At 44.8% G+C, this 22,528-nt stretch overlaps 1 protein-coding gene across 1 annotated transcript in view; it reads left to right on the top strand.

Moving 5' to 3' along the window:
- Positions 1 to 471: 471 nt before the first annotated feature.
- Positions 472 to 22,528, top strand: part of LOC112547000 (histone H4 transcription factor-like) — a 31,046-nt gene continuing 8,989 nt past the window's right edge. Inside the window, exons 1-5 of the mRNA XM_025188403.2 lie at positions 472 to 971; positions 8,338 to 8,499; positions 12,702 to 12,925; positions 20,033 to 20,144; positions 21,165 to 21,317. Coding sequence (XP_025044188.2) covers positions 8,349 to 8,499; positions 12,702 to 12,925; positions 20,033 to 20,144; positions 21,165 to 21,317 — 640 coding nt within the window. The 5' untranslated portion in view covers positions 472 to 971; positions 8,338 to 8,348. The remainder of the gene's footprint in view (positions 972 to 8,337; positions 8,500 to 12,701; positions 12,926 to 20,032; positions 20,145 to 21,164; positions 21,318 to 22,528) is intronic.

Below are 22,528 nucleotides of genomic sequence, written 5' to 3'. Positions count from 1 at the left end.
CTAGCTCCCTCCCCCCAGCCCCAGTGCACAGGTTGTCAGGCAACCTGGCAGAGCCATCTCACTTCATGGCCTACAGTTTGGGGGACTCCCCAGCAAGCGCCTCAACCATCTTATGGTTGGGACTTGCAGGGTACTTAGGCAGCCCAGGGGATTACCTGGGGGGCTTGGTGCAAGGTAGCAGTAGGGGTCGGGCCCCCCTGCACTCACCATGGTAGCGGGGTGAGTGTGGAGTAGGTTTGATCCTTGCAGCTGCACCTGCCAGGCCCCCCAGTAATCCCCTGGCTCGTGTCACTTACGGGAGGGGACTTGGGGCGAGGGGTAAAATGGAGGCAGGAGGGGGTGGGCTGGTAATGTGGGCTTCTGTATTAATGGAAGCTTCAGGGGGGGTAGCCGAGTGAGTCTGAGCAGGATAAACCGGAAAAACAACCAATGGTCTGGTAGCACTTTCCAGGCGAACAAAACAGGTGGAGGGTGTCCGTGTTAGACCTTGCTGGCAATCAGTTACGTTGAAATGCTTTGAGTGGTTTATTTGTGGGTTCGCCATTTTGTTTTGTTGCGAACCACAGGCGAGCCTCCATTTTGATCAGTCCTCTTCCTGGCTCCTGGAGAAGGCGGGGAAACCGGGAAAGAGCGGGAAAGTGTTGCTAGGCGACAGGAGTGCATGGCTAGGGGGCGCTCAGAGTGCTTGGGGCTCTCTCCTCCTCCAGCCCCTGCACTGAGCGGGCTCAGGCAGCTGGGCTCTGGCGTGGAGTGTCAGTCGTGAGCAAGGTGGGGTGACACCGACGGGGTGTTCGATTACCGGGGAGCACACGCGGCTCGTCGGACGAGGCAGGGCTAACGCGCCGGAGACGGCACCAAGGGGCCAGGGTGGTGCTGAGTGAGGGCCCAGCCTACGCCCCTACTGTGGCTGAGTCGTTCCCCATCCCTGTCATCCGGAGAGGAGACTTGGAGTCAGCTTTCCCTGGAGCTGGGTAAGACAGGAGGCCTAATTTCAGCTCCCCTCCTCTGTGTGTTGTGTGTGACTCCTGCAGTTTCCAGACCCAGTTATTCTGTCCTTCCCTAGACGAAGTAGTTTCCTTCATAAGTTTGTGTGTGGACTCCTCATTCGGTGCCCTGGTAGACATGTGAAAGGGGTGAGAACCAGCGAGGAGCTTGTCTCTGGAGTCCTCCTTTCTCTTACTAATCTGGCAACCGCGGCAGGACCCCAAAACACATTTGTGGGGGGCTTTTCCTGTTCCCCTTCCCTGTGCTTATCGCTCTTTCCTATCTTTTCTATTACGGGTTTCTTTTTTGGTTCATTTGGTCTTGGAAACTGGGTCCCACTGGACGAAGGCTGTGAGTGTAATACCTGAGCGAGAGGAAGAATGTCTGCCTGTCCCTAAGTGCACTCGGGACTTGGGAGTAGCGGGGAAGGTGGTCAAGCAGCTGGCAGTGTGGAGGCCGTTGAAACCCCCCTGGGGCAAGACACAGAGGCTAGTAGCCAGAAAACCAAAACGGTGAGCACCAGAAGCAGAGAGGAGTCTCTGTGCTAGCTGCTCAGGAGACTGTTTTGGGACTGTTGAGACCCCATAGAGGAATTTCATCTCAGGGTTTCTGTTGGGACGATTTCCAAGGGATCCGGGCACAGCGAACGCCCACTGGAACTTTTGTAGTTCCAAGCCTCTTGTTGGATGGGGGTCAGCAGAAAGGCAGGTAGCCGGCCTAGCTAACCAGTACAGAGCCTTTTCTGAGGGCGACTAGCTCCTAGGAAATCTAGTGGGTTAGAGTGGTTGGGCAGCTCAGATTCTGGGAGCAGCAGCTGTCAACTCTAGAGGGTGAAAGAAATGCTGTAGTTCCAGTGCAGAGAGAGACAGAGGGCGCCCAAGTGCAATCCAGCAGCACAGTGCAAGAAGCACATTAGGGGTCAGAGAGGCAGAAAACTCTTCAGTGATCCCAACTGTAGCAGTGCTCAGCTCCCTAAGGGGAATTAATACCCCTATTGGCTGAAGGTTTGCTCAATTAGTAGTGACCATGTGCACGTGGGCAAATTGTTTCAGGCGAGGGTAGAAGCCCGAGGGGAAATCGCCCATTCATCAGGAAATTTATAAGTTGGCAAAAGGCAAAGACCCATGGAGAGATGGAACATTCCAGGGACGAGAGGCCTGGAACACTTTGCAAAAGCAATTGGCAAAATTCGTGGCAGGACAGCCACGGCTCTCAACAAAAGATCAGAAAAGAGCCTTATTATATGGCCTCCTTTCAGCCATGGAGGAATTAGTAGAAGCTGTGGCTGAGCAGGACCGTCAAATATTAAAGGCCAACACAAATGTTAGCACCAAAGAGGCTGAGTTGGATGAGCTCCATTCTAAAATCAATGCGCTTCAAGAGCAAGCCATGGCATGTGTTACTCAATCTAGTCGGCTCACAGTGCAGGTTCAGGACCTTACTGACTGTGTCCAAAAAGGATAGAATAATAGCCTCATTAAATATCCAACTTGAGGAATCTCAAGCAGCTTTGTGTAAGCTAATCAAAATTATGCAGGCTGAACAGTGATATGCAGTGCTGCCGTGTTAGTCTGGTCTAGCTGAAACAAAAGACAGAACTGTGTAGCACTTTAAAGACTAACAAGATGGTTTATTAGGTGATGAGCTTTCGTGGGCCAGACCCACTTCCTCAGATCAATATGTGTAAGAATATCGGCACAACCTTATATACCAAAGTGATACAATCAAAAAAATGAACGCATGTGAAACTGACAAATCAAATTTTAAAACAGAGTGGGGGTGAGGGAGGAAGGTTAGTGTCTGTGAAGTAATGACATAGGGGTGATAAAAGGGGAAGTTTCTGTGAGGTAATGACATTAGGGATGATATTAGGGTTTGAGTTTGATATTAGGCTGGTTTGAGTGAGGCAGCAGATCATGCTGGCTGCCAGAAATGGGAGGCACGGCTATGAGCCAAACTAGCCAGTACAAAAGGGACAAAGGGTCAGCCTGTAGGGCCCTCATTCCTACAGGAGCTTAGCTCCTCAGAGAGTGACAGCGATGAGGGTGGAGTGCCCATGGACCAGGAGTGCAATCAATCCAACTCCTGTGTAAAGGTGGGGAAAAACAGGGCATCCATGCCATCTGCTCCCCCTGTTGAGTGCAGAGCAGAGGGATCTGCAGTAGCAGTCCCTTCTTGGGTGGAAGAAACGGTGCCCTTAGCACCTATTACAACCACTATAGTGATAGAAATGTAGCCGTGTTAGTCTGGTGTAGCTGAAACAAAATACAGGACTATGTAGCACTTTAAAGACTAACAAGATGGTTTATTAGATGATGAGCTTTCGTGGGCCAGACCCACTTCCTCAGATCAAATCAGATCTGAGGAAGTGGGTCTGGCCCACGAAAGCTCATCATCTAATAAACCATCTTGTTAGTCTTTAAAGTGCTACATAGTCCTGTCTTTTGTTTCAGCTACAACCACTATAGTAACTCGAGATAGGGGCAACCAGCAGAGGGTGGAAGCGAGGCATGAGAGCAAGGAGTTATCTCCTGAATAGGCACGGGCTCTAAGGAAGTGACTGGGCCCCCAACTCGTGAGACTGCTGTAGATTGGATGGCAAGGATTTCAGCCATCCCAAATTTAGTGGTGGGGGATATAGCTGCTCTTGTCAGGGAATGCATTAGGTCAGAGGAATATCTTGGGCTCCCAGAAGAGATACAAACAGCTAGTGCCCCTAATCCTGTGGCAGTGTATCAGGGTGTCTATCAGATGTTCTTTCCCCAGAGTAGTCGGCAGATTCTACTCCGAGAGACAGCGAATGGAAGAACGCCCAGAGCAATATGTAGGAAGGAAGAAAATCTTGTATGTGCTAGCTGGTGGACTACACTGGGACTCCACTGATTTTAAGGAATCAGTAGTTCAAGGGCTGAGCCCTGCTCTTCGGATTGCTGTGGGGACCCTTGATCCTCATGCTCTTTCCCTGGGTGAGCTGGAGGCAAAGCTCAGGGAGGGGTATGAGCTTCAGAGGGGAGCTTTCCCAGTTGGTCCTAGGGAAAGGAAGGTTGCAACTTTAATCCCTGCCAATGGGAGAGGTAACAACTCTATAGCTGGGAAGCGCAAAGGAAGTCCTAGAACAGCTTCAAGGGGACAGGTCATTTTCAGAGGTGCACCCATCCAATCAAAATCGACAATCTGTCCAGAAGCCAGACAGTGATTTCAAGGTCTTTCGTAGGCTAATATGGAACCAACTGCTAGGTTATGAAAAGAAATCTGACATTGATGAGCTTCCTACCCCTGAACTTAACCAATGGTTGGTGTCCCATCAACAGTGGGTTGGAAAATCTTCAGGGGACGATACCCTGAATTTGTTCTGACTTTCCCCTAACTTCCCAGCCACTCTGGGCTCCGCCAATTTACATAATGATAACTGGGGTCAGCTGGTTGCAGTGGTGACTATAACGGGGAGGTTTGGGAAATTTGTGCAGGACAGGTTAGTGGATACTGGGGCGGCATCAGGGGCGGCCTGTCCATATGGGTGAACTAGGCGGTCGCCTAGGGCGCCAAGTTAAATGGGGCGCCAAATGGTGGTGCAATATCATTGAGGGGTTTGGAGGTGGGGGCGCCGATTGCATGGTTCGCCTAGGGTGCCAGTTGCTGGCAGCTAGTCTAGGGCTGCCCCTGGGCGGCATTATCTATACTTTGCTGTGAAGGGGATGGTGAGGCAACTGCTCTTCCTGTGGCTTCCCACCTACATGTGGAAGGCTATGCAAGAGGGGATGGCATGGCCATACCTTTCACTAAACTTGTGAATTATAAAACTGGAACTTGGGAAATAAAAGCTTCCTTTGGGGTTCACCAGTTGGAAGGAACTGGTATACCCAGTATGGGTATTGACATCATACAAAGACTTGGGGTGATGGTGGATTTGCCAAATCTATGACTCCCTTTTACAATGGACCAAGTGGAAACTGTGGTGCCAGCTTCCCACCGAGTTGCTGCTATCAAAGCCTTGGAGGAATACCATAAACCTCCTCAGGAGCCTGAGGTCGAGGCAATCTTTTGTAAATACCGAAGTACTTTTGCCAAACAAACTGCATTGTGGCCTGGTGCATGGAGCGGTCACAATACCTGGACCGGATCCTTGGCTGCTGAAACAATACAGATTCCCTGAAGAAGCAATTCCCAGTGTCAAAAGGGCTATTGCATCATTAGAAGACCAAGGAGTGTCATTGCATCGTTAGAAGACGAGGAAGAGCCCTATTGTACTGGAATTATACAGTCACCTACTTAAGAGATAGTGCTTGCTCCAATTTATTTATAATCTAAAATCCCAGTCCCACAAAAATTTACATGTGTTTAAGCATGACTCAGCTTATAAAGCCCCACTCCTGTATATGCTTAACTATGTCAATAATGTTTAAGGTCTTGAGTAGTCCCACTAACTTCAACAAATAAATTTACACGTGTTAACATTTAAAGACCTAGAGCATCACTCACCCTCACTGGTTTTCTAGACTGGGCAACATGGCTGACCTAGGTTTAAGAAACCAAGCAGCCCAAGACTCAGCTGTTCCTTAAGGAAAAATTTTTACCCAGATGAACTTGGTTCTCCTCACTCCCATCTGCCACAGGCACCCTGCCACCTCCCCCCTGCTGCCATAGGCACCCTGCTGCCCTGCTCCCTTTCTAGATGAGCGCAAGCATCCCAGGCAGGATCACAGAGGACTGATTACATTTCACACAAGTCGCATGCCCTGGCATAACTGGTAGCTCACAAATCCTGGCATATGCAAGGTACAAATCTATTCAATCTATAGTTGAATTCATAGTAGTGTAGAAAATCAAGGTTCTTGGCCTTCTGGAGGCATCCCACAGTGCTTCTCGTTGACCACTTTAGCCAGAACTTGCACCTCTACTGCACTCCAGGGGCTCGTCTACATTGGCCCCTTTTCCGGAAGGGGCATGTTAATTTCAGAGATCGTAATAGGGAAATCCGCGGGGGATTTAAATATCCCCCGCGGCATTTAAATAAAAATGTCCGCCGCTTTTTTCCGGCTTTTAGAAAAGCCGGAAAAGAGCGTCTACACTGGCCCCGATCCTCCGGAAAAAGCGCCCTTTTCCGGAGGATCTTATTCCTCCTTCAAAGTAGGAATAAGATCCTCCAGAAAAGGGCGCTTTTTCCGGAGGATCGGGGCCAGTGTAGACGCTCTTTTCCGGCTTTTCTAAAAGCCGGAAAAAAGCGGCGGACATTTTTATTTAAATGCCGCGGGGGATATTTAAATCCCCCGTGGATTTCCCTATTACGATCTCTGAAATTAACATGCCCCTTCCGGAAAAGGGGCCAATGTAGACGTAGCCCAGGTGAACAGGAAAAGTTCTGAAAAAGTTTGAATTTCATTTCTTATGTGGCCAGTGTTGCGAGCACACTTCCTAGTGGGTGTCACACCTGAGGAGCACGCATGGCCATGACTTCCAACACTTCCATGACTTCCAGTATTTCAAGTACCATGATCTCCAGTTCCCATGGGTGCAGAAGAGTGCCAGCGTGGAGTGTCTGGGTTATCTGGGACCTCATAAAGACAGGAGGAGAGGAATCCATTCTCTCCAAGCTCCAAACCAGCCAAAGAAACACAGATATTTACAAAGATCACAAACTGCCTGATGGCCAAAGGATACTTCATGGATGCCCAGCAATGCAAAGTCAACATAAAGGAGGTGAGGCACTTGTACTAGAAGACAAAAGAGGCAAATGGATGGTCTGGTGCATCAATGCAAACATACTAGTACTACGGTCAGCTGCATTTGATTTTGGGGGGGACACAACCAAATTCCTGACCCTGACCATGGAGTCCAGATAAGACACTCCTGGCATCAGCCTGGAGGACAGTGTTGGGGCACGGGAAGAAGGAGGAGGAGGAGAAAAACGGCCAGCCAGTGATCAGCGAGAGCCAAAAACTTTTTATCATATTGGAGTCAGTCCCCTCCTTCGAAGTCATCTCCCAGTAGAGCACGGATCTCTGGGTCGACACTTCTGGTGAGTTAACCCACTTGTAAGAAAAAGATTGTGAAGGCAATTCAGTGTGTTGTGTGCCTACACAGCTTAGGGTGGCCAGAACAGCTTTTAATGTGTCTGGAGATGGAGTGAGAATTCTCCCTGCACATCTCCATGAAACTCTCAGATAGATAGGCATTCTTTGATCTTTCTCATAAGGTTTCTGGGAAGATCAGTCTTATTCCATCCTCCACATATGCTACCTTCCCATGCCAACCTGCCAGGAAGAGGTCTGGTGTCATTGAACCACAAAGCATTGCAGCATAAGGCCCAGATTTCTGGTCACATTCAGTCAGCATCAGTTCCCTATCACTCTTTGTGATTCGGAGAAGGCTGTTAGCACTCTCCCTGGGAAGCCATGTGACACGGGGAAGTCACCCTGCCCCGTTTCCTTCCCTTCCCGCCTGCAGGCTCAGAAAATAGCACTTTCCCAGGAAGCCACACGTGCTGAACAACATGCTGTCCTGTCAGCATGACTGGACTCCATCCACCCCTTCCACCTGCAGGCTCCTGCTGGATGGGAAAATAGCACTTTCCCAGGAATCTGCGTGTGCTGGACACTACCATGCCCACCCAGCATGACTAACCCACCTGCAGGATCATGACCTGGCAGCTCCTTACCAAGCCTGTCTCCGTGCAAGTCCAGAGGTTCATTTGAGAGCTCTGCTGTGTATTAGGGATGTTAGATTATCGGGTAACTTAATAGTCATGTAAACACATGAATTCTTATCAGCTACATGACTATTTGATAGTCCCCAGGGGCAGGACTGGCAGCCAGTGGGCTCTGGCCCCACTCCTAGGGAGCCCCCTGTCACTGTAGTAGCCCCATCTGTAAGGGTCCAAGATCCCCACAGACAGAGGCTCCTGAGAGGTCTGGGGAGGCTGCTGCAAAGCAGTCTCTGTCCGTGGTAGCCCAGGCTGGTCCGGCAGCAGCCCCTGTCCATGAGCAGTCCAAACTCCCTGCAGACAGAAACTGCTCCACCTCCCTCCCTCCCACAGAGCAGCCTCTGTCCTCAGTGTAGCTTAGTTCCCGTCCTGTATAGGAATAAGTTATATAAGTATAAACAGATATATTTCAATATACTTGAATCCCCACTGTGTGTGTACCACTTGAATTATACCTGTATTGTTAGAACAACGTTTTGTGTGTAGACAAGGTCTCCTAAGTGTGTGCAAGATTAGGCCAAAAAGTGTGAAACATAGTAAATACACAGTTATAAAAAGGTACAGCTAATAATTTGGGAGCTAAACTACATGATGGTTGTTTTCAAAATATATTTTTTGTAAATATAATAAATAAACTACTCTGTACTTTAAAGGATTTGAAGTAATGACCACTGGAAACAAATTCAAGAACTCTGAACTGATATTACTGTGCGAATGGGAAGAATGCCTTTTTGTAGGAAAATGCATGGAGGAATTTTGTGATCACATTGCAGAACACCTGAAAGTGTATGAACAACATCCTCTGGCAAGAACAGGTAATATTCACTAAACAGATAATGTTGCAGTTTTGAGGATTTTTGTACTCTATAGCCCTGATCTTGCAGAGTCACTGTGCTGGTAAACTGAAGTCAATGGGACTTGTATGTAGGTGCTGGTCACTACCTGCACAAAGTTACTTGAAGTAGGGATGTTAAGGACTAGTCGACTATTTGATAAGCAAATGCTTATCAGATAGTTGACAGGATAGTCAACTAGTCGCTTCCCCTCTCCCCTCAAATAGAGTCAGCAAGGGGGAGATAAAAACAGGAGGTACTTCAAAGCGGCAGTGCCGCACGGAGCCTGGGGTCATCTGGGGACTCCCCAGCTGATCCTGGGCTCTACGTGGTGCTGCCCCTTTGAAACACCACAGCGGCGTTTCAAAGGGACAGCGCTGTCCTATCGACTAATCGATGCAAAAATGCATAGACTATTCGATTAGTCAGTTACACAATACTTAACATCCTTAACTTGAAGGACTGGAGACTATTTTTGTTTTTTCTTCACATCTGAGATTTCTGGTTTCCTTTTTGTTTTTTCTAAAGCTCTAGTACTAAAATAGAAATAATGCTAATATACGTGAAGTCATGAATCCGAAGATTTAAATTAAATTTCTTCTTGAATTAGGGCTAAAGTGGGTTTCTTTAATTGAAAGTGTGTGTTTTTTAAAATTTAAATTCAAAAATAATTCTTAGATTTCTGGAACTTAAGATTTCTAACTGTAAGGTGGAGTTTGGACAAATCAACTTACAGAAACTTGTCCTTTCGTTGCTTTTGTTGAAACTTTTCTGTGGCTAAATAATCAGTATTTGCTTGCTGCTTTTCTGTATTTTACGGCTTTCATCTAATGGTATTACAGTTTAGTTACAAGAAAAACTCAGAAATTGTATCCCCCCCAAAATTGTAAGCGGTCTACATAGATTGTAATAGCAATGATACAGTAGATACTCTTAATATCACTTTTGTAGCTCTTGTTATTTTCACGTGTTTAATTTCTGGTGTAGATACTAAATTAAATTTGTTTAAAGGTACAGTATATGGAGAGTAAAACTGAACCAACATCAACAATATGCCTCCTCCTATCCAGTTTGATGGTATTTTAGCTCATACATAAATAAAAAGCTAATTTTTACAAAATTCTGTATCTCTCCTCTGAAACCACTGGGCTTGTTCTGTGTGGCTTTGGTACTGCAAAATGAATAATTCTGTGATGTTATAGCTATGTGTAACCTACTGGACATTGGAATAGTGATAGAGATGCAGCCGTGTTAGTCTGGTCTAGCTAAAACAAAAGACAGAACTATGTAGCACTTTAAAGACTAACAAGATGGTTTATTAGGTGAGGACCTTCTGTGGGCCAGACCCACTTCCTCAGATCAATTCGTGGAAGAAAATTGGCATGACCATATATACCAAAGTGATACAATCAAAAAAATGAACGCATGTGAAATTGACACATCAAATTTTAGAACAGAGTGGGGGTGAGGGGGAAAGGTTAGTGTCTGTGAGGTAATGACATTAGGGGTGATAATTGGGGAAGCTATGTTTGTAATAGACACTCAAATAATTCCTGTGTTAAGTTTTGTTTTGTTGTCTTAATACATGGGCCCTATCTTGCAATGGGATCTGTTTGCACCTACATGAAGTTCATTTCAAATCTAGCACCCCTGCCAAATTACTGGATTAGAACAAGTAGGCAGAACAGTGTGATTACAAACCTGCACACTAAAAATACTGATAGAAATGTAGCAGTGTTAGTCTGGGGTAGCTGAAGCAAAATGCAGGACAATGTAGCACTTTAAAGACTAACAAGATGGTTTATTAGATGATGAGCTTTCGTGGGCCAGACCCACTTCCTCAGATCAAATAGTGGAAGAAAATAGTCACAACCATATATACCAAAGGATACAATTAAAAAAATGAACACATATGAAAAGGACAAATCACATTGCAGAACAGGAGGGGGATGCGGGGGAGAGGGGGGGAAGGAAGGAAGGTAAGTGTCTGTGAATTGATGATATTAGAGGTGGGGAGAGTGGGATGTTTGTGAGTTAATGGTATTAGAGGTGATAATTGGGGAAGCTATCTTGGTAATGGGTGAGATAGTTCAAGTGTTTGTTCATTCCTTTTTGGAGAGTGTCGAATTTTAACATGAATGACAGTTCAGAGGATTCCCTTTCAAGTGCAGATGTAAAAGGTCCTCTAATATCATCAATTCACAGACACTTACCTTCCTTCCTCCCCCCCCCCCCCCCCCCCCCCCCGCATCCTCCTCCTGTTCTGCAATGTGATTTGTCCTTTTCATATGTGTTCATTTTTTTTAATTGTATCCTTTGGTATATATGGTTGTGACTATTTTCTTCCACTATTTGATCTGAGGAAGTGGGTCTGGCCCACGAAAGCTCATCATCTAATAAACCATCTTGTTAGTCTTTAAAGTGCTACATTGTCCTGCATTTTGCTTCACTAAAAATACTGATACAGAAACTGGTTGCTCAGTATTCTTAAGTGGCCTTTTGAATTTAAGACTTACAATGTAAAAAACTCAAGTATTGTGCAATACTCAAATATCCAAACCAATATGATCTGAAATAGATGTATCCTTCTTTCTGCCTTGGAATTTTGTTTGTGTTTCCATACTTGTCCAAAGCCTCCCAATATTAGACACAACTGAGCAAAAAATCAATTAGCTATTTGATTCTTGGTATTCGGCTATTAGATCCAAATCACAAAAACTAGTAGTCTCACCCCAGGGATAAAGAGCTTTATAAGTTTCACCATTTATTGTCCAAAATGTGTCCTTGCATTCATGCTGATGCCAATCCTGCCAGGAATCTGGGGATTCTTCCATGTTCTTCCTGTACTCACTGAGGAGTACAGGATCTTTTTAAACGGGGCATTTCAGTCAAAAATGCCCTGTTGAAACTGCTGATTTTTTTCGAAAAGCTCCATTTCGAAAAAAAGTGGCGGCTGCCATTATGCAAATGAAGTGTGGGATATTTAAATCCAGCTTCATTTTCACTTTCAATACGTCTAATTTACATCCCTCTGCTGACAGATGGGTGTAATTTAGATGTAGCCTAGATGTTATTCAGATATTCTAGGAGGGATGTAAAGGAGTAGTTGACTAGTGTACTACTCCTCTTCCCTCCTGCTGCCTCTGATTCAGAGGCACCGTGGGTGGGAGGGGAAGCAGGAGCCAATGCTAGGGGGAACTGTCTTAAAAGCCTGTTTCTCCCCCCCCCAGCACCCTCTCTCCATGGTGCCGCCCGTCCCTCCTCCCCTGCTTCTGCCTCTATCAGAGGTGGCATGGGCCGCGAAGCAGACCCTGTTCTCAGCGACACAGCTGCGGGCAGGGGCTGCTTCACAACAGTAATCCCTATTTGTGGGAGGTCCAAAATCCCTACTGGGACCTCCGTGTACAGGGCTGCTGCTGGCTGGGCAGGTAGCCTGGCTCAGTTTTGGCTCACGCCAGGAGCGGGACCAAACAGATCTGCAATTTAAAACGCAGTAGGATCCAGGGGTGAGAAGCACAGCAGGGTTTGTTCCTGCACCCGGCATGAGCTGGAACTGAGCCGGGCTGCCTATCAACTAATCAAGTAGTCGATACAAATTCTATCAACTACTTGGTTAGTTAAAATACCTGAATTTTAATATTCCCAATTCTAGGTCAAGTGCTTTCTTTCTGGGGATAATTCCAGTTTTTAACTTATTGGAAATACTAGAATTATCAGAGTTTTGAGAGGGTGAAAAATCTTGCTCATTGCTGAGGCTTAAAATCTTTAAAAGCGGCGAGGAGTCCTGTGGCACCTTATAGACTAACTGAAGTATTGGAGCATGAGCTTTCGTGGGCAAAGACCCACTTTGTCAGATGCAAGACTCTTGCATCTGATGAAGTGGGTCTTTGCCCACGAAAGCTCATGCTCCAATACTTCAGTTAGTCTATAAGGTGCCACAGGACTCCTCGCCGCTTTTGCAGATTCAGACTAACACGGCTACCCCTCTGATACTTAAAATCTTTAGATACCTAATTATTTGAATATAGCCAGTATTCATCACTACTAGTTTTGCTTATGGTTCAGTAGATCATCTAAAATTTAAACAATAGTCATCTTTTGGTACCTTCTTGGAGATTGTCACACACAATCTCTAACTTAATACAGTATTCCATGAATTATTATTTCTTTTTTTGTGTGTTTAGAGCAGTACCAGTGTTGGTGGAGAAATTGTGAATTTTTGGCTACAGATTCCAGAGAGCTTGTAACACACGTAAATTTTCATAGTTATCACACCAAGTTGAAATTTTTAGGCTCTCAGTTAAAGGCATCACACCAAGATTGGCCAGCATGTTCCCAGAACAGTCATACCCAGAATCAGATACCAAGGATTTCAGAGATGTTTGTTTGCCATTGGGAGAATTGCAATGTAAGTGACGTAAATGTTATTTCCTTTCCTGTCTCCTATCTCTACCTTAATTTTCTCAGAGCTAGAACCTAGAAAAGAGAGGATTCACTACTGGTTTTTTTAAATCATTTATTATTGCGTGGTGTTTCTTTCTATCTTTAATTACCATTTCAGCTAACATTGTGATATTGTTTACCAAAGTATATTCTGTATATAAACACCATTTATTTTAGCATCTCAACCAATTTACTTTACATGCAAATATTCTTCCTTTTGTTAGAACTATATTATTTTTCCCCACTGCACTACTTTTTCTGTTTTAGAAATATACATACAAAATTGTAAAGAAACCAAAAATATTATAAACTAATGAATATGCCGTCAACAAGAAAATCTGATGTTTTCTCAGATATTTCCAGCCTTTTAGTGATTCTAGAACTGGAAGGCTCAGGATATTTGTTAGTGAACCTTTCATCATTAGATCACTAGTTCAAATCTGACATAGCTTGTAGCAACTGAAAAAAAGTCAGCTTCTGATTAAGAATGTTAAATATCGAGAAATGTATTAGTTGATGGAATTTCCATCGACTAGTCAATAGGCACTTCTGCATTCCTCCTTTGAAATGTACAAGAGCCTCCACTGGGGCTCTTGTACTTTCCAAAGGAAGAATGCGGAACTCTGCATGCAGCCTGGGGCTAGTGGGAAGTCCCGCTGACTCTGGGCTGCACACGGTGTGCTGGTTTTGAAATGTACAAGAGTCTCCAGTGAACTCAGAGTCCTCCGCTGACCCTGGGCTCCATGCTGCACTGCCACTTTGAAATGCCACACGGAGCTTGGGGTCAGCTGGAGATTCCCCACAAGACCCCAGGCTCTGTGCAGAATTTCCCCAGAACCCAGAATCAGCTGAGGACTCCAAAATATATAAAATTAACTAATGGTCTCCTTCCAGCTACTACTGGACAATGTTTGTACCAAGAGTTGTTTGCAGTGTTATTGTAACCATGTTGGTTGTTAAAGAAAAGCCCTGTGTAAACTTGATAACTTGTCTCTCTCACCATCAGAAGTTGGTTTAATAAAACTAACCCCACCTCCTCACCCCCTTGTCTCTTTGTAACAAGAGAACCCCCATTACATTTTAATACTGATTAATACCCTCTTTGTCAGTGTTGGTATGGTTGGAACTATGATTCCTCATAGTTGGTAATGATTGAATGTGCTCTAAAACTAAGCTATCTTTTGTCCTTGAAGTATTCTTCTTAGCAGAGTGGAAAACACTCTCTCTATCACCTTTGCCCCCCCCCAATTCAGTTTTGTCCATGGGTAGTGGGCATGATCTTTATATCAACTTGCAGGACTTCAGCCGAATGATCTACATCAGGGAGAGGATTCTTTAGGACCGGGGTGGGCAAACTATGACCCATGGGCTGCATCCAACCCACCAGCAATCATAATCTGATCACAGCCATCCCTAGAGGAGTGTGGAGCCTGGGACACTCCTCCACACCAGAAACCCCCCAATCCTACCTCTGTTCTGCCCCAACCCTATCTCACTCCATCCTAACCACTCCTCTCCCAAGTGATACTGGGTGCTTGCAGAGTGGAGAAGGGCCAGTTGCTGTGCTGTAGGCCCACTGCGCCACCCATGTCCTGCATCCCCTGAAGCAGGGAGCGGAGCAGAGGCACGCTGGTCATGTTTACATCAGCCCCTGTTCTGCCCAGGCCCACGCCCCCTATAAGCACAGGTCTCCCTGAAGTGTGGAATGATTGTCTCAAACCATCCAGTGGATGGGATGGCTCTAAATATGACCCATGTGGCTCCTATGCTTTGAGGCAGCCAGGGGGCTCAGCATGCTGCTCCCACCCTGAGCACCATGTCCATAGCGTCCATTGGCTGAGAATTGTGACCAGTGGGAGACTGGGCAGTACACAGTCTCCTGTTAGCAACTCTACATAAGAGTCGGGAGAGGGAGACGGACATGCTGCTACTTCTGAGAGAGATTGCACCCCTGAGGCCCTTCCTGCTCACAGAACCCCTGTATCCCAGACCAAAACCCCCATCTGCACCTCAGCCCCATCCCAGAGTTCACATCCTCAACCAGAGCTGTCCCTCCCGCCCCAACCCTGATCCCCACCCACCCTCTGAACCCCTCTGACCTAGCCCAGAGCACCCTCCTGTTCCTAAACCACTCATCCTCAGTCAGACCCCAGTTCCTGCACCTCCAGCTGGAATCCTCATATACCCTCCCCCCCCCCCACACCAACCCCCTACCCCACCCAGCCTGGAGCCCCCTCCCACTCTCTTAAACCCTCAGCCCCAGCCCAGAGTCCCCTCCTGCATCCCAAGCTGGCATATGCACCCTCTTTCACACCCCAACCCCAATTTTGTGAGCATTCATGGCCCTCCATACAATTTCCATACCCTGATGTGGTCATTGGTTAAAAAGTTTTCCCACCCCTGCCTTAGACCATGCCCTTTAAATTGAGACTACTAAGCAAGGTAAACTTCAGACAACCTTCCTTCACTACTACCGCTTTTCAAGGATTATTGCCCCTTTTCAGATTGGTTTTCATGAAATTTACAAAGAACAATCTTTTACTTAAATTGTTTAATAACGGGTAAATTAAAAATAGATAATTGGATTAAAACAAAAGACTGAATGCAGAACACAGAAATGCTATAAAAGTCAAACTCTGCAAATCTCATCTGTAAAATTAAACCCAATACACTTACATTTCCAAATGAGCTTTTTCTCCCCTCCCCACCACTTTTTTTTGGCTCTCAGCCTTTCAAAGTTACATGGTTTCAGGATTCTCAAGTACCTCTTCCCCTCAGATTTCAGTCGTTTCTCATCTGACCATTTTTCATTTTAAAGATGTGCCATTTCTTGTTGAGATTACAAACAAAGATCCTTATTCTTCAAAAACATTGAGGAGTCCTGTGGTACCCTTAAAGACTATCAGATGCATCTGACGAAGTGGGTCTTTGCACATGAAAATTTATGCCCCAATAAATCTGATAGTCTACGTCTATGCTGTAGACTTCTTGCGGAAAAGCATATGCAAATGAAGTGTGGCGTGGAATATCGCTGCGCTTCATTTGCATAAGTAATGAGCAGCCGTTTTTGCGCAAGAGGCTTTTGAGCAAAATCGAGCAGTGTAAATGGCTCCTTTTTGTGCAAAAAACTCCTCTTGTGCAAGAGCCATTCTTCTTTAAAAAATGAGGAAGAATGGCTCTTGCACATGCGGGGGAGGGAAGGTTGTGCAAAAAGGAGCCATCTACACAGCTCGTTTTTGCGCAAAAGCCTCTTTCACAAAAGCAGCTGCTCATTACTTATGCAAATAAAGCACGGTGATATTCCATGCCACGCTTCATTTGCATATGCTTCTCTGCAAGAAGGCTACAAAATAGACATAGCCTTAGTCTTAAGGACTCCTCCTTTTTGCAGCTAAAGACTAACATGGCTACTAAGCTAGTACTTCATTTTTCAGTGAAGTCTATGGGCTATACTTCCAACGACCTCACTGTTCAAACATTAAACTGACTTAAGTTCAGCAATGAGCTCCATGTGGGCAGGCCTTTGTGCCTCTGCAGAGCACCAAAGTGCACTATCTTGAGGGAGTGCAATAGTTTCCATTCTCTGTACAATGGCTATTGTCCCATATTTCTATTACCTCCAGCACTAGATAGGGGGAATGTTATTTCCCAATTTCCTCCCAGGATGTAGTGTTTCTCAAGCCCTTTGATCTTAGCCTGCCTAAAGGGTGACTAGATCCTTGTCTGTGTGTCGTCTCTAACCTGAGAAGTTAACCTAAAAAAAGTTCATCCACGTAGCTATGACTTGAGAAGATAGACATCTTGCCAACTAAACTGCATGTGTGGCTCATGAAAGCTTATGCCCTAATACCCTAATACATGTGTTAGTCTTTAAAATGCCGCCAAATTCATTGTTTTTTTCAATCCAGAAAGTGTGTTCATAGGCTACCTAACGTGTGGAAGGGGGTAGGTAAGAAAAAAAACTGTGGTTAGGACACTCCCTTATGTAAGCGGGGGAATGGTCCTGCTATTGTGGGGAACTTTCCTGGCTTCTATACCACCCCGGTGAAGTGGACCAGCGAAAGGATCTGAGTCCCCACTCCCACTTCCTTTACCACACGGTTTCCCTGATCCTGAGGGCTCCCCCTCCACTCTCCTGAGTAGCAGAGTCCTCGAAACCCCGACAAGGCAGGGCCCAGGTTTCCTGGGGCTTAATCCCCGACCTTGTAGTCAGTAGGGGCAGGAGTTAGGGTGTCCCCACTCCGAAGTGCTCTCTGCACGCTTTCTTGGCCCAGTGATCATTTCATAAGGTTCTAAGCAAATACAGTTTATTAAACATCAACTGATTAAAGAGAAAAGAATAAGAAAAAATGAGAATGGTTAAATGAGAACACACAGCCCTGCTCTGTAGCACAGGGACATCAAAACAGCAGCCTGCAGAGTGTAAGGACAGTCCACAGTCTCTTCCTTATAGGCCCCTTAAAGGCCCTGGATGTGCTGCAGGGGGGCTGCAGGCTGGACACGCTTGCTCTGGCAGTGACCACACAGCCTCAAGCTCTAAGTGGCCAGACCCCTCTCCCAGTCTGGCCTGCTGGGCCTCTTGGCTGGTGATATGTCCCTGCCCAGAGCCTCTCCCCGCACTTTGCTGGTCCCAGCTGCTCACCATACCCAGCTGCAGGCTGTGCTGCTTTGCCAGTCTCCAGCTCCTTGCATTGCTTCTCTGTTCCTTTTGGCTCTCTGAGCACTGCCAGTCTTCTGCTCAAAACAGGGTCTGCGCTCCTTGGGCTGTGTGTGCCTGGCTCTGTTGCTGCAAAACTGCCCCTCAGCACAGCTTGCACTCCTTGGGCTGTCTGTGTCTGGCTCTGTTGCTGCAGGACTTCTTCTCCACACAGCTTGCTCCTCTTAGCTGTCTCTCAGCTCTCTCCTTGCTCAGAGAGACCCAGAACAATCCCAGCTCACAGGGAGGACGGGGTCTGGCCTCTTGCTTTCCTCACTGGCCTGTCCAACCTGTCAATCAGGCTGAGCTGGAGTGTTGGCTGCTTTCCATTATCTCTGGGGTCTGTCAGTCTCAGGGCCCTGATTCTCATGGACCCTTTTGATACTGGGAGCTGGCAAACCAAAAACTCCCACAGAGTTTTAGTAAGGGGCTAACAGTCCTCTTACACTTAGAATACTGGAGACCAGCAGTTCAAGGCCCCCCTTGAACTATATTGATTCTCACTGTTTTTCTGACTCAATTAATATTCAGTTATTTAAAGTGGAACAACTTCAAAAGAAAAGAATGAGGGAGATTCACATGAGAATAGTCTAGTGATTAGAACATGTATCTAAGAGGTGGCAGATCCCTGTTCAAATCCCTTTTCACTGAGCAAAGGGAAGACTTGAACTGGGGTTCTCTCCCACCGTCCCCACTATTTCTATGCAGAGTTGGTGATCTCAGTTTGTGGGTCACAAGCAGAAATAGACTCCTCCCTGCAGCCCAGAATTAGGTGTTTACCTCCATGACAAAGAGGAAGCTTAGATATCCTCTCATTGGCATCTCCCACTGACTAGAGCAAGCAGTTCCCTGCCCAGTATGCTGAGTTTTGTGGATGACCTTAGGCACCTATCTCTCTTTCCATTCATTGTATAGGGAGCCCCCTGTGGTTATTTCAGGATTTATAGATCACAGTGTTGTTCTTGTGGTTTTCTAGGAAATTAAGTCTTTTTGTGGGTCTGGGCCCAGTATGTGAAATATAGAACCTTTCACAAATATTCATTTCTCTTTAAAGTTAAAAACCAAAACAGATATAAATCATTACTGTATCATAAGTTATAATTGGTGGTGTAGCTTTGCTGGCAAGTTCCGTTTTCCTTGAGCCTCATACCTTAATGGAGGTTACTTTTCCCACAGTAATTGTTGTTTTTAAAATATACAGATTAACAAAAAGTTTTTGTGTCTATAGTTGCTAGAACTCATCTTGCATTTTGCTAGGCTTTTAATTTTAAGAAATACTAATAAAACTCAGAGATATCATATTTATTTCAGACCAGAAATCACGAGCCTCGCTGCATGTCAGGAAACCTGTTCTCTTTTGTAGAATATGTAGGAAAAAAAAAAACCTTAACATTTATGAGAGTTGTTCTGAGGGGAAGTAACTTTATTTTCAGTTAACATATAATTAATTCTTATGAGTAATTGGATTTTGTATGCTTTTTTCACTTAAGACAAAATAGGCCCTTTACTTTTATTTATTTCTATATGTAGTACTTCGCTAAATCTTTCTATATAATCTTTCTATATAATTGTATTTATTAAAACAGTGTTTCCCAACCTGGTAATCAGACTAAGCTAGTCCAGAAAGGTGGGGTAAAATGTAAAACAAAAGCGAATAGTAATGCAGGCAGGGAAAGCTTCTAACCTCTTCCATTCCCATTGCAAATGATCTCCTGCAGCTACAGATAAAATCCTCCTTGAAAATCACCCGCTTTGCCTCCCATCTTCTGTGGTGGCTCCTAATGTATCAAGCTGCAGATTGACTCAGTGGTACAAACTATGTGGCTCAGGTAGCAGACTTTAATCTTTTCTCCATCTCCTCTACTGCAGCTACATTTAATCTAAAGTTACTGAGATGATATGCAACGTGCCCCCTGTAGGCAAAATGCACTAGTAGGTTTCTGGTGGGTGAGAGAGTATAGAGGGGAAGGAAAAAAAAGAAACCACAGAAAAAGCAGATACAAGAAAAACAATTTTAAAAAAATTAGAACAGGTAAAAATGAAGAGTCAGTGATAATAATGACAGAGCATGGTGCAGTGAGATGGTGAGGGCTCCTATTGGTTAACCCATCAGAAGAAGGGGCTTCCACAAAATAAGGTCTGGAGCCATTGAACTAAAATAGACTGACTTTATCTTTAAGCTACTATAATTAACGCTATATCCAGGATTTGGGATATGTGGTAGCTAGTCTGGTATGTTCAAAATTTCTTCAATAGATGAGGCCCCATTACTCTGTGTAAATTCTCAAGAAATCATTTCTATTGATGTTTTGTTTTTTGTCGTTTGATTTCCTGCCAATATTATCCATCATCTCTATGGTTCCATTTTGTCTTCAGGTTACCTACAACAACCCAGAATGGTTTTATCGGCATGTTGCCATTCATGCATACTCTACTGAGAAAGAAAACATTCCCAATAACAAGAAAGCTGTTTGTTGTCACTGGAAAGGTAGCTCAGATAACAAAATGTGGAATATTGCCCAAGTAATTTCACTGCCACTATAAAATTTACTGAGTATTCTACAAAACACAAGAATATTAGATACCTTCACACAGCCTTTTCCTAGTCATCTTAAATAAAGTTCTTTATGTACATTGTATGCTCCCTCATTAGTTTAAATGGATTGCACTAGCAATGCCAACTCATAATATTAAAAGCCTAGGATACCAGAGTTCAATCTTCAAAGTTTCAAGTACTTTAATTCCTATTTTACCTCAGTGGGAATTGAAAACTTTCAACACCCACAAGCTTGGGATCCTACACTGAAGGCATGTTTTTGAGTTTAGAATAACAGTCGTGTTGTCCGAAAACTTTTAACCACTTTGTAAGACTGACAAAACAGTAATCTAATATGCATAACATTCTGAACATAACTTCACTGGGAATTTTGCCTATGTCAGTAATCCCCAAACTGTGGGGCATGCCCCTCTAGGGGGGCACGGAGGAACATTCAGAGGCATGCATGGTGGGGTCAAGGCTAGTGCCCAGAGGGGGTAGGGCGAGTCCTCCATACATTCCAGCTCATCCCTCAGGCCAGCTCCAGCCCCAGCCATAGTTACATTCTGTCCCCAGAACAGCTCTGTCTCAAGCTCCAGCTCCTTTGTCAGCCTAAGCTGAGGAGTGGTGGAAATGAGGATACAGAGAGATTCCACTATTGGTGAGAGGGAAGGCAGGAAAAGTTTGGTCACCACTGACCTAAGCCAAAGCCCATTGAAGTCAGTGGAAATCATTCTATTGATTTTTCATATGCTTTTGAACAGGCCTATATAGAATTTGCAAATTGAACTCATTGTAGTGTTTATGGTAGTAATGTGATGAAATTTCCTAAAAACATTTTAGTTATGCTCCTGTAAAAATCATGTAATAGTAGACTATAAGTATATAATACAATCTTTCATGTTTGTACTCCAAAGAAAATAAAATGCTCATGTGCAGCTTTTGTGTAATCTTATATAGTATGTTTTTTAGATTGTTCAAGAACATTTAAAGGAAAGTACAAGCTGTGGGATCACTTAAGGACCCACACTCAAGAACGAGTGGTGGCCTGTCCCTCTTGCGGAGTGATGTTTTCCAATAATACCAAGTTTTTTGATCACGCCAGGCGACAGGTTTCAGAAGATCGTAAGTGGGCTTGCTCTGTTTCTATGTTTACGTTTACTAAAGGGATTTACTTTTGGGCTACTTTACAACAGTACATATATAACACTTATTATTATTTTTCATAAATGTCAATTACATGCAGAATTGACTTTAGGAAGGCAGATTTCTTCCTGAAGCATGGATGTACTTTTAGCTTTGTAAAGATTGCCCTACGTAAACAATTAATTGCATTAATGGGCAAAAGAGAGAGCACTTACACATGCATGTTTAATTACAGTGGGTAAGTCTACACAGTTATGCAATTTCAGCTGTATCAGTTGTGTAGCTGAAGTCAAAATAGTTTAACTCAGCCTTAGGAGCTGTCTACACAGCAGGAAGTCGAAGAAAGAACACTCTTCCTTCTACTTCCTTTACTCCTCGTAAAATGAGGGTTACAGGAGTCGGAGTAAGTTCTCCAGCTCAACATTATTTCAAAATAATGGCTTGTAATGTAGACGTGTTCTTTGTTATTTCAGAATAACATTAGTTATTCCAAAATAACGCTGCGGTGTAGACCTACCCAGTGGCTATTCAACTGACAGATGTGGCATTACATTGTAAAACTAGTGATTGCCTCTCACTCCAATGCCCAGGGCTTCTCAGGGCAACTGCATTCCACTACTAGAACAATGAAACTAAATACCAATAGGAGAGGCTGAGTGCTGCAGGCAGAACTCTTAACAGAAAGTGGAGTTTCAGATTATGAAGTTCACTTCTGCAAGCAATCTAAATGATCATGGAACTAACTACTTTCAGAACTAAATGCAACACTCTCATGAGCTTAGATTTTTACTCAATACACTCTTCCCTGCAAAACACCCTCAGATCCCCCCTTCAACAAACTATAAACTAACCAGGATATTTTTCCTATAGGCCAGGAAGGGAGAGAGAGATAATTGGGTTTCTTTAATACTTGGAAAGTGCTCAGGTACTATGGGTCTATGTAAGAACTCAAACCATAAAGCTCAAAAAACTAAGAAGGGCCATACTGGGTCAGACCAAGGGCCATCTAACCCAGTATACTGTCTGCCAACAGTGGCCAATACCAGATGTCCCAGAGGGAGTGAACACAACAGGTAATCGTCACATGATCCCTCTCCTGTCACCCATTTCCAGACAAACAGAGGCTAGGGACACCATTCCTACCCATCCTGGCTAATAACCATTGATGGACCTAACCTCCATGAATCTAT

Source organism: Pelodiscus sinensis, chromosome 1, assembly GCF_049634645.1.
Source record: "Pelodiscus sinensis isolate JC-2024 chromosome 1, ASM4963464v1, whole genome shotgun sequence".
Classification (NCBI taxonomy): Eukaryota; Metazoa; Chordata; order Testudines; family Trionychidae; genus Pelodiscus; species Pelodiscus sinensis.
Note: the sequence above shows the minus strand (reverse complement) of the source record. Positions and strands in the feature narration are given on the sequence as shown.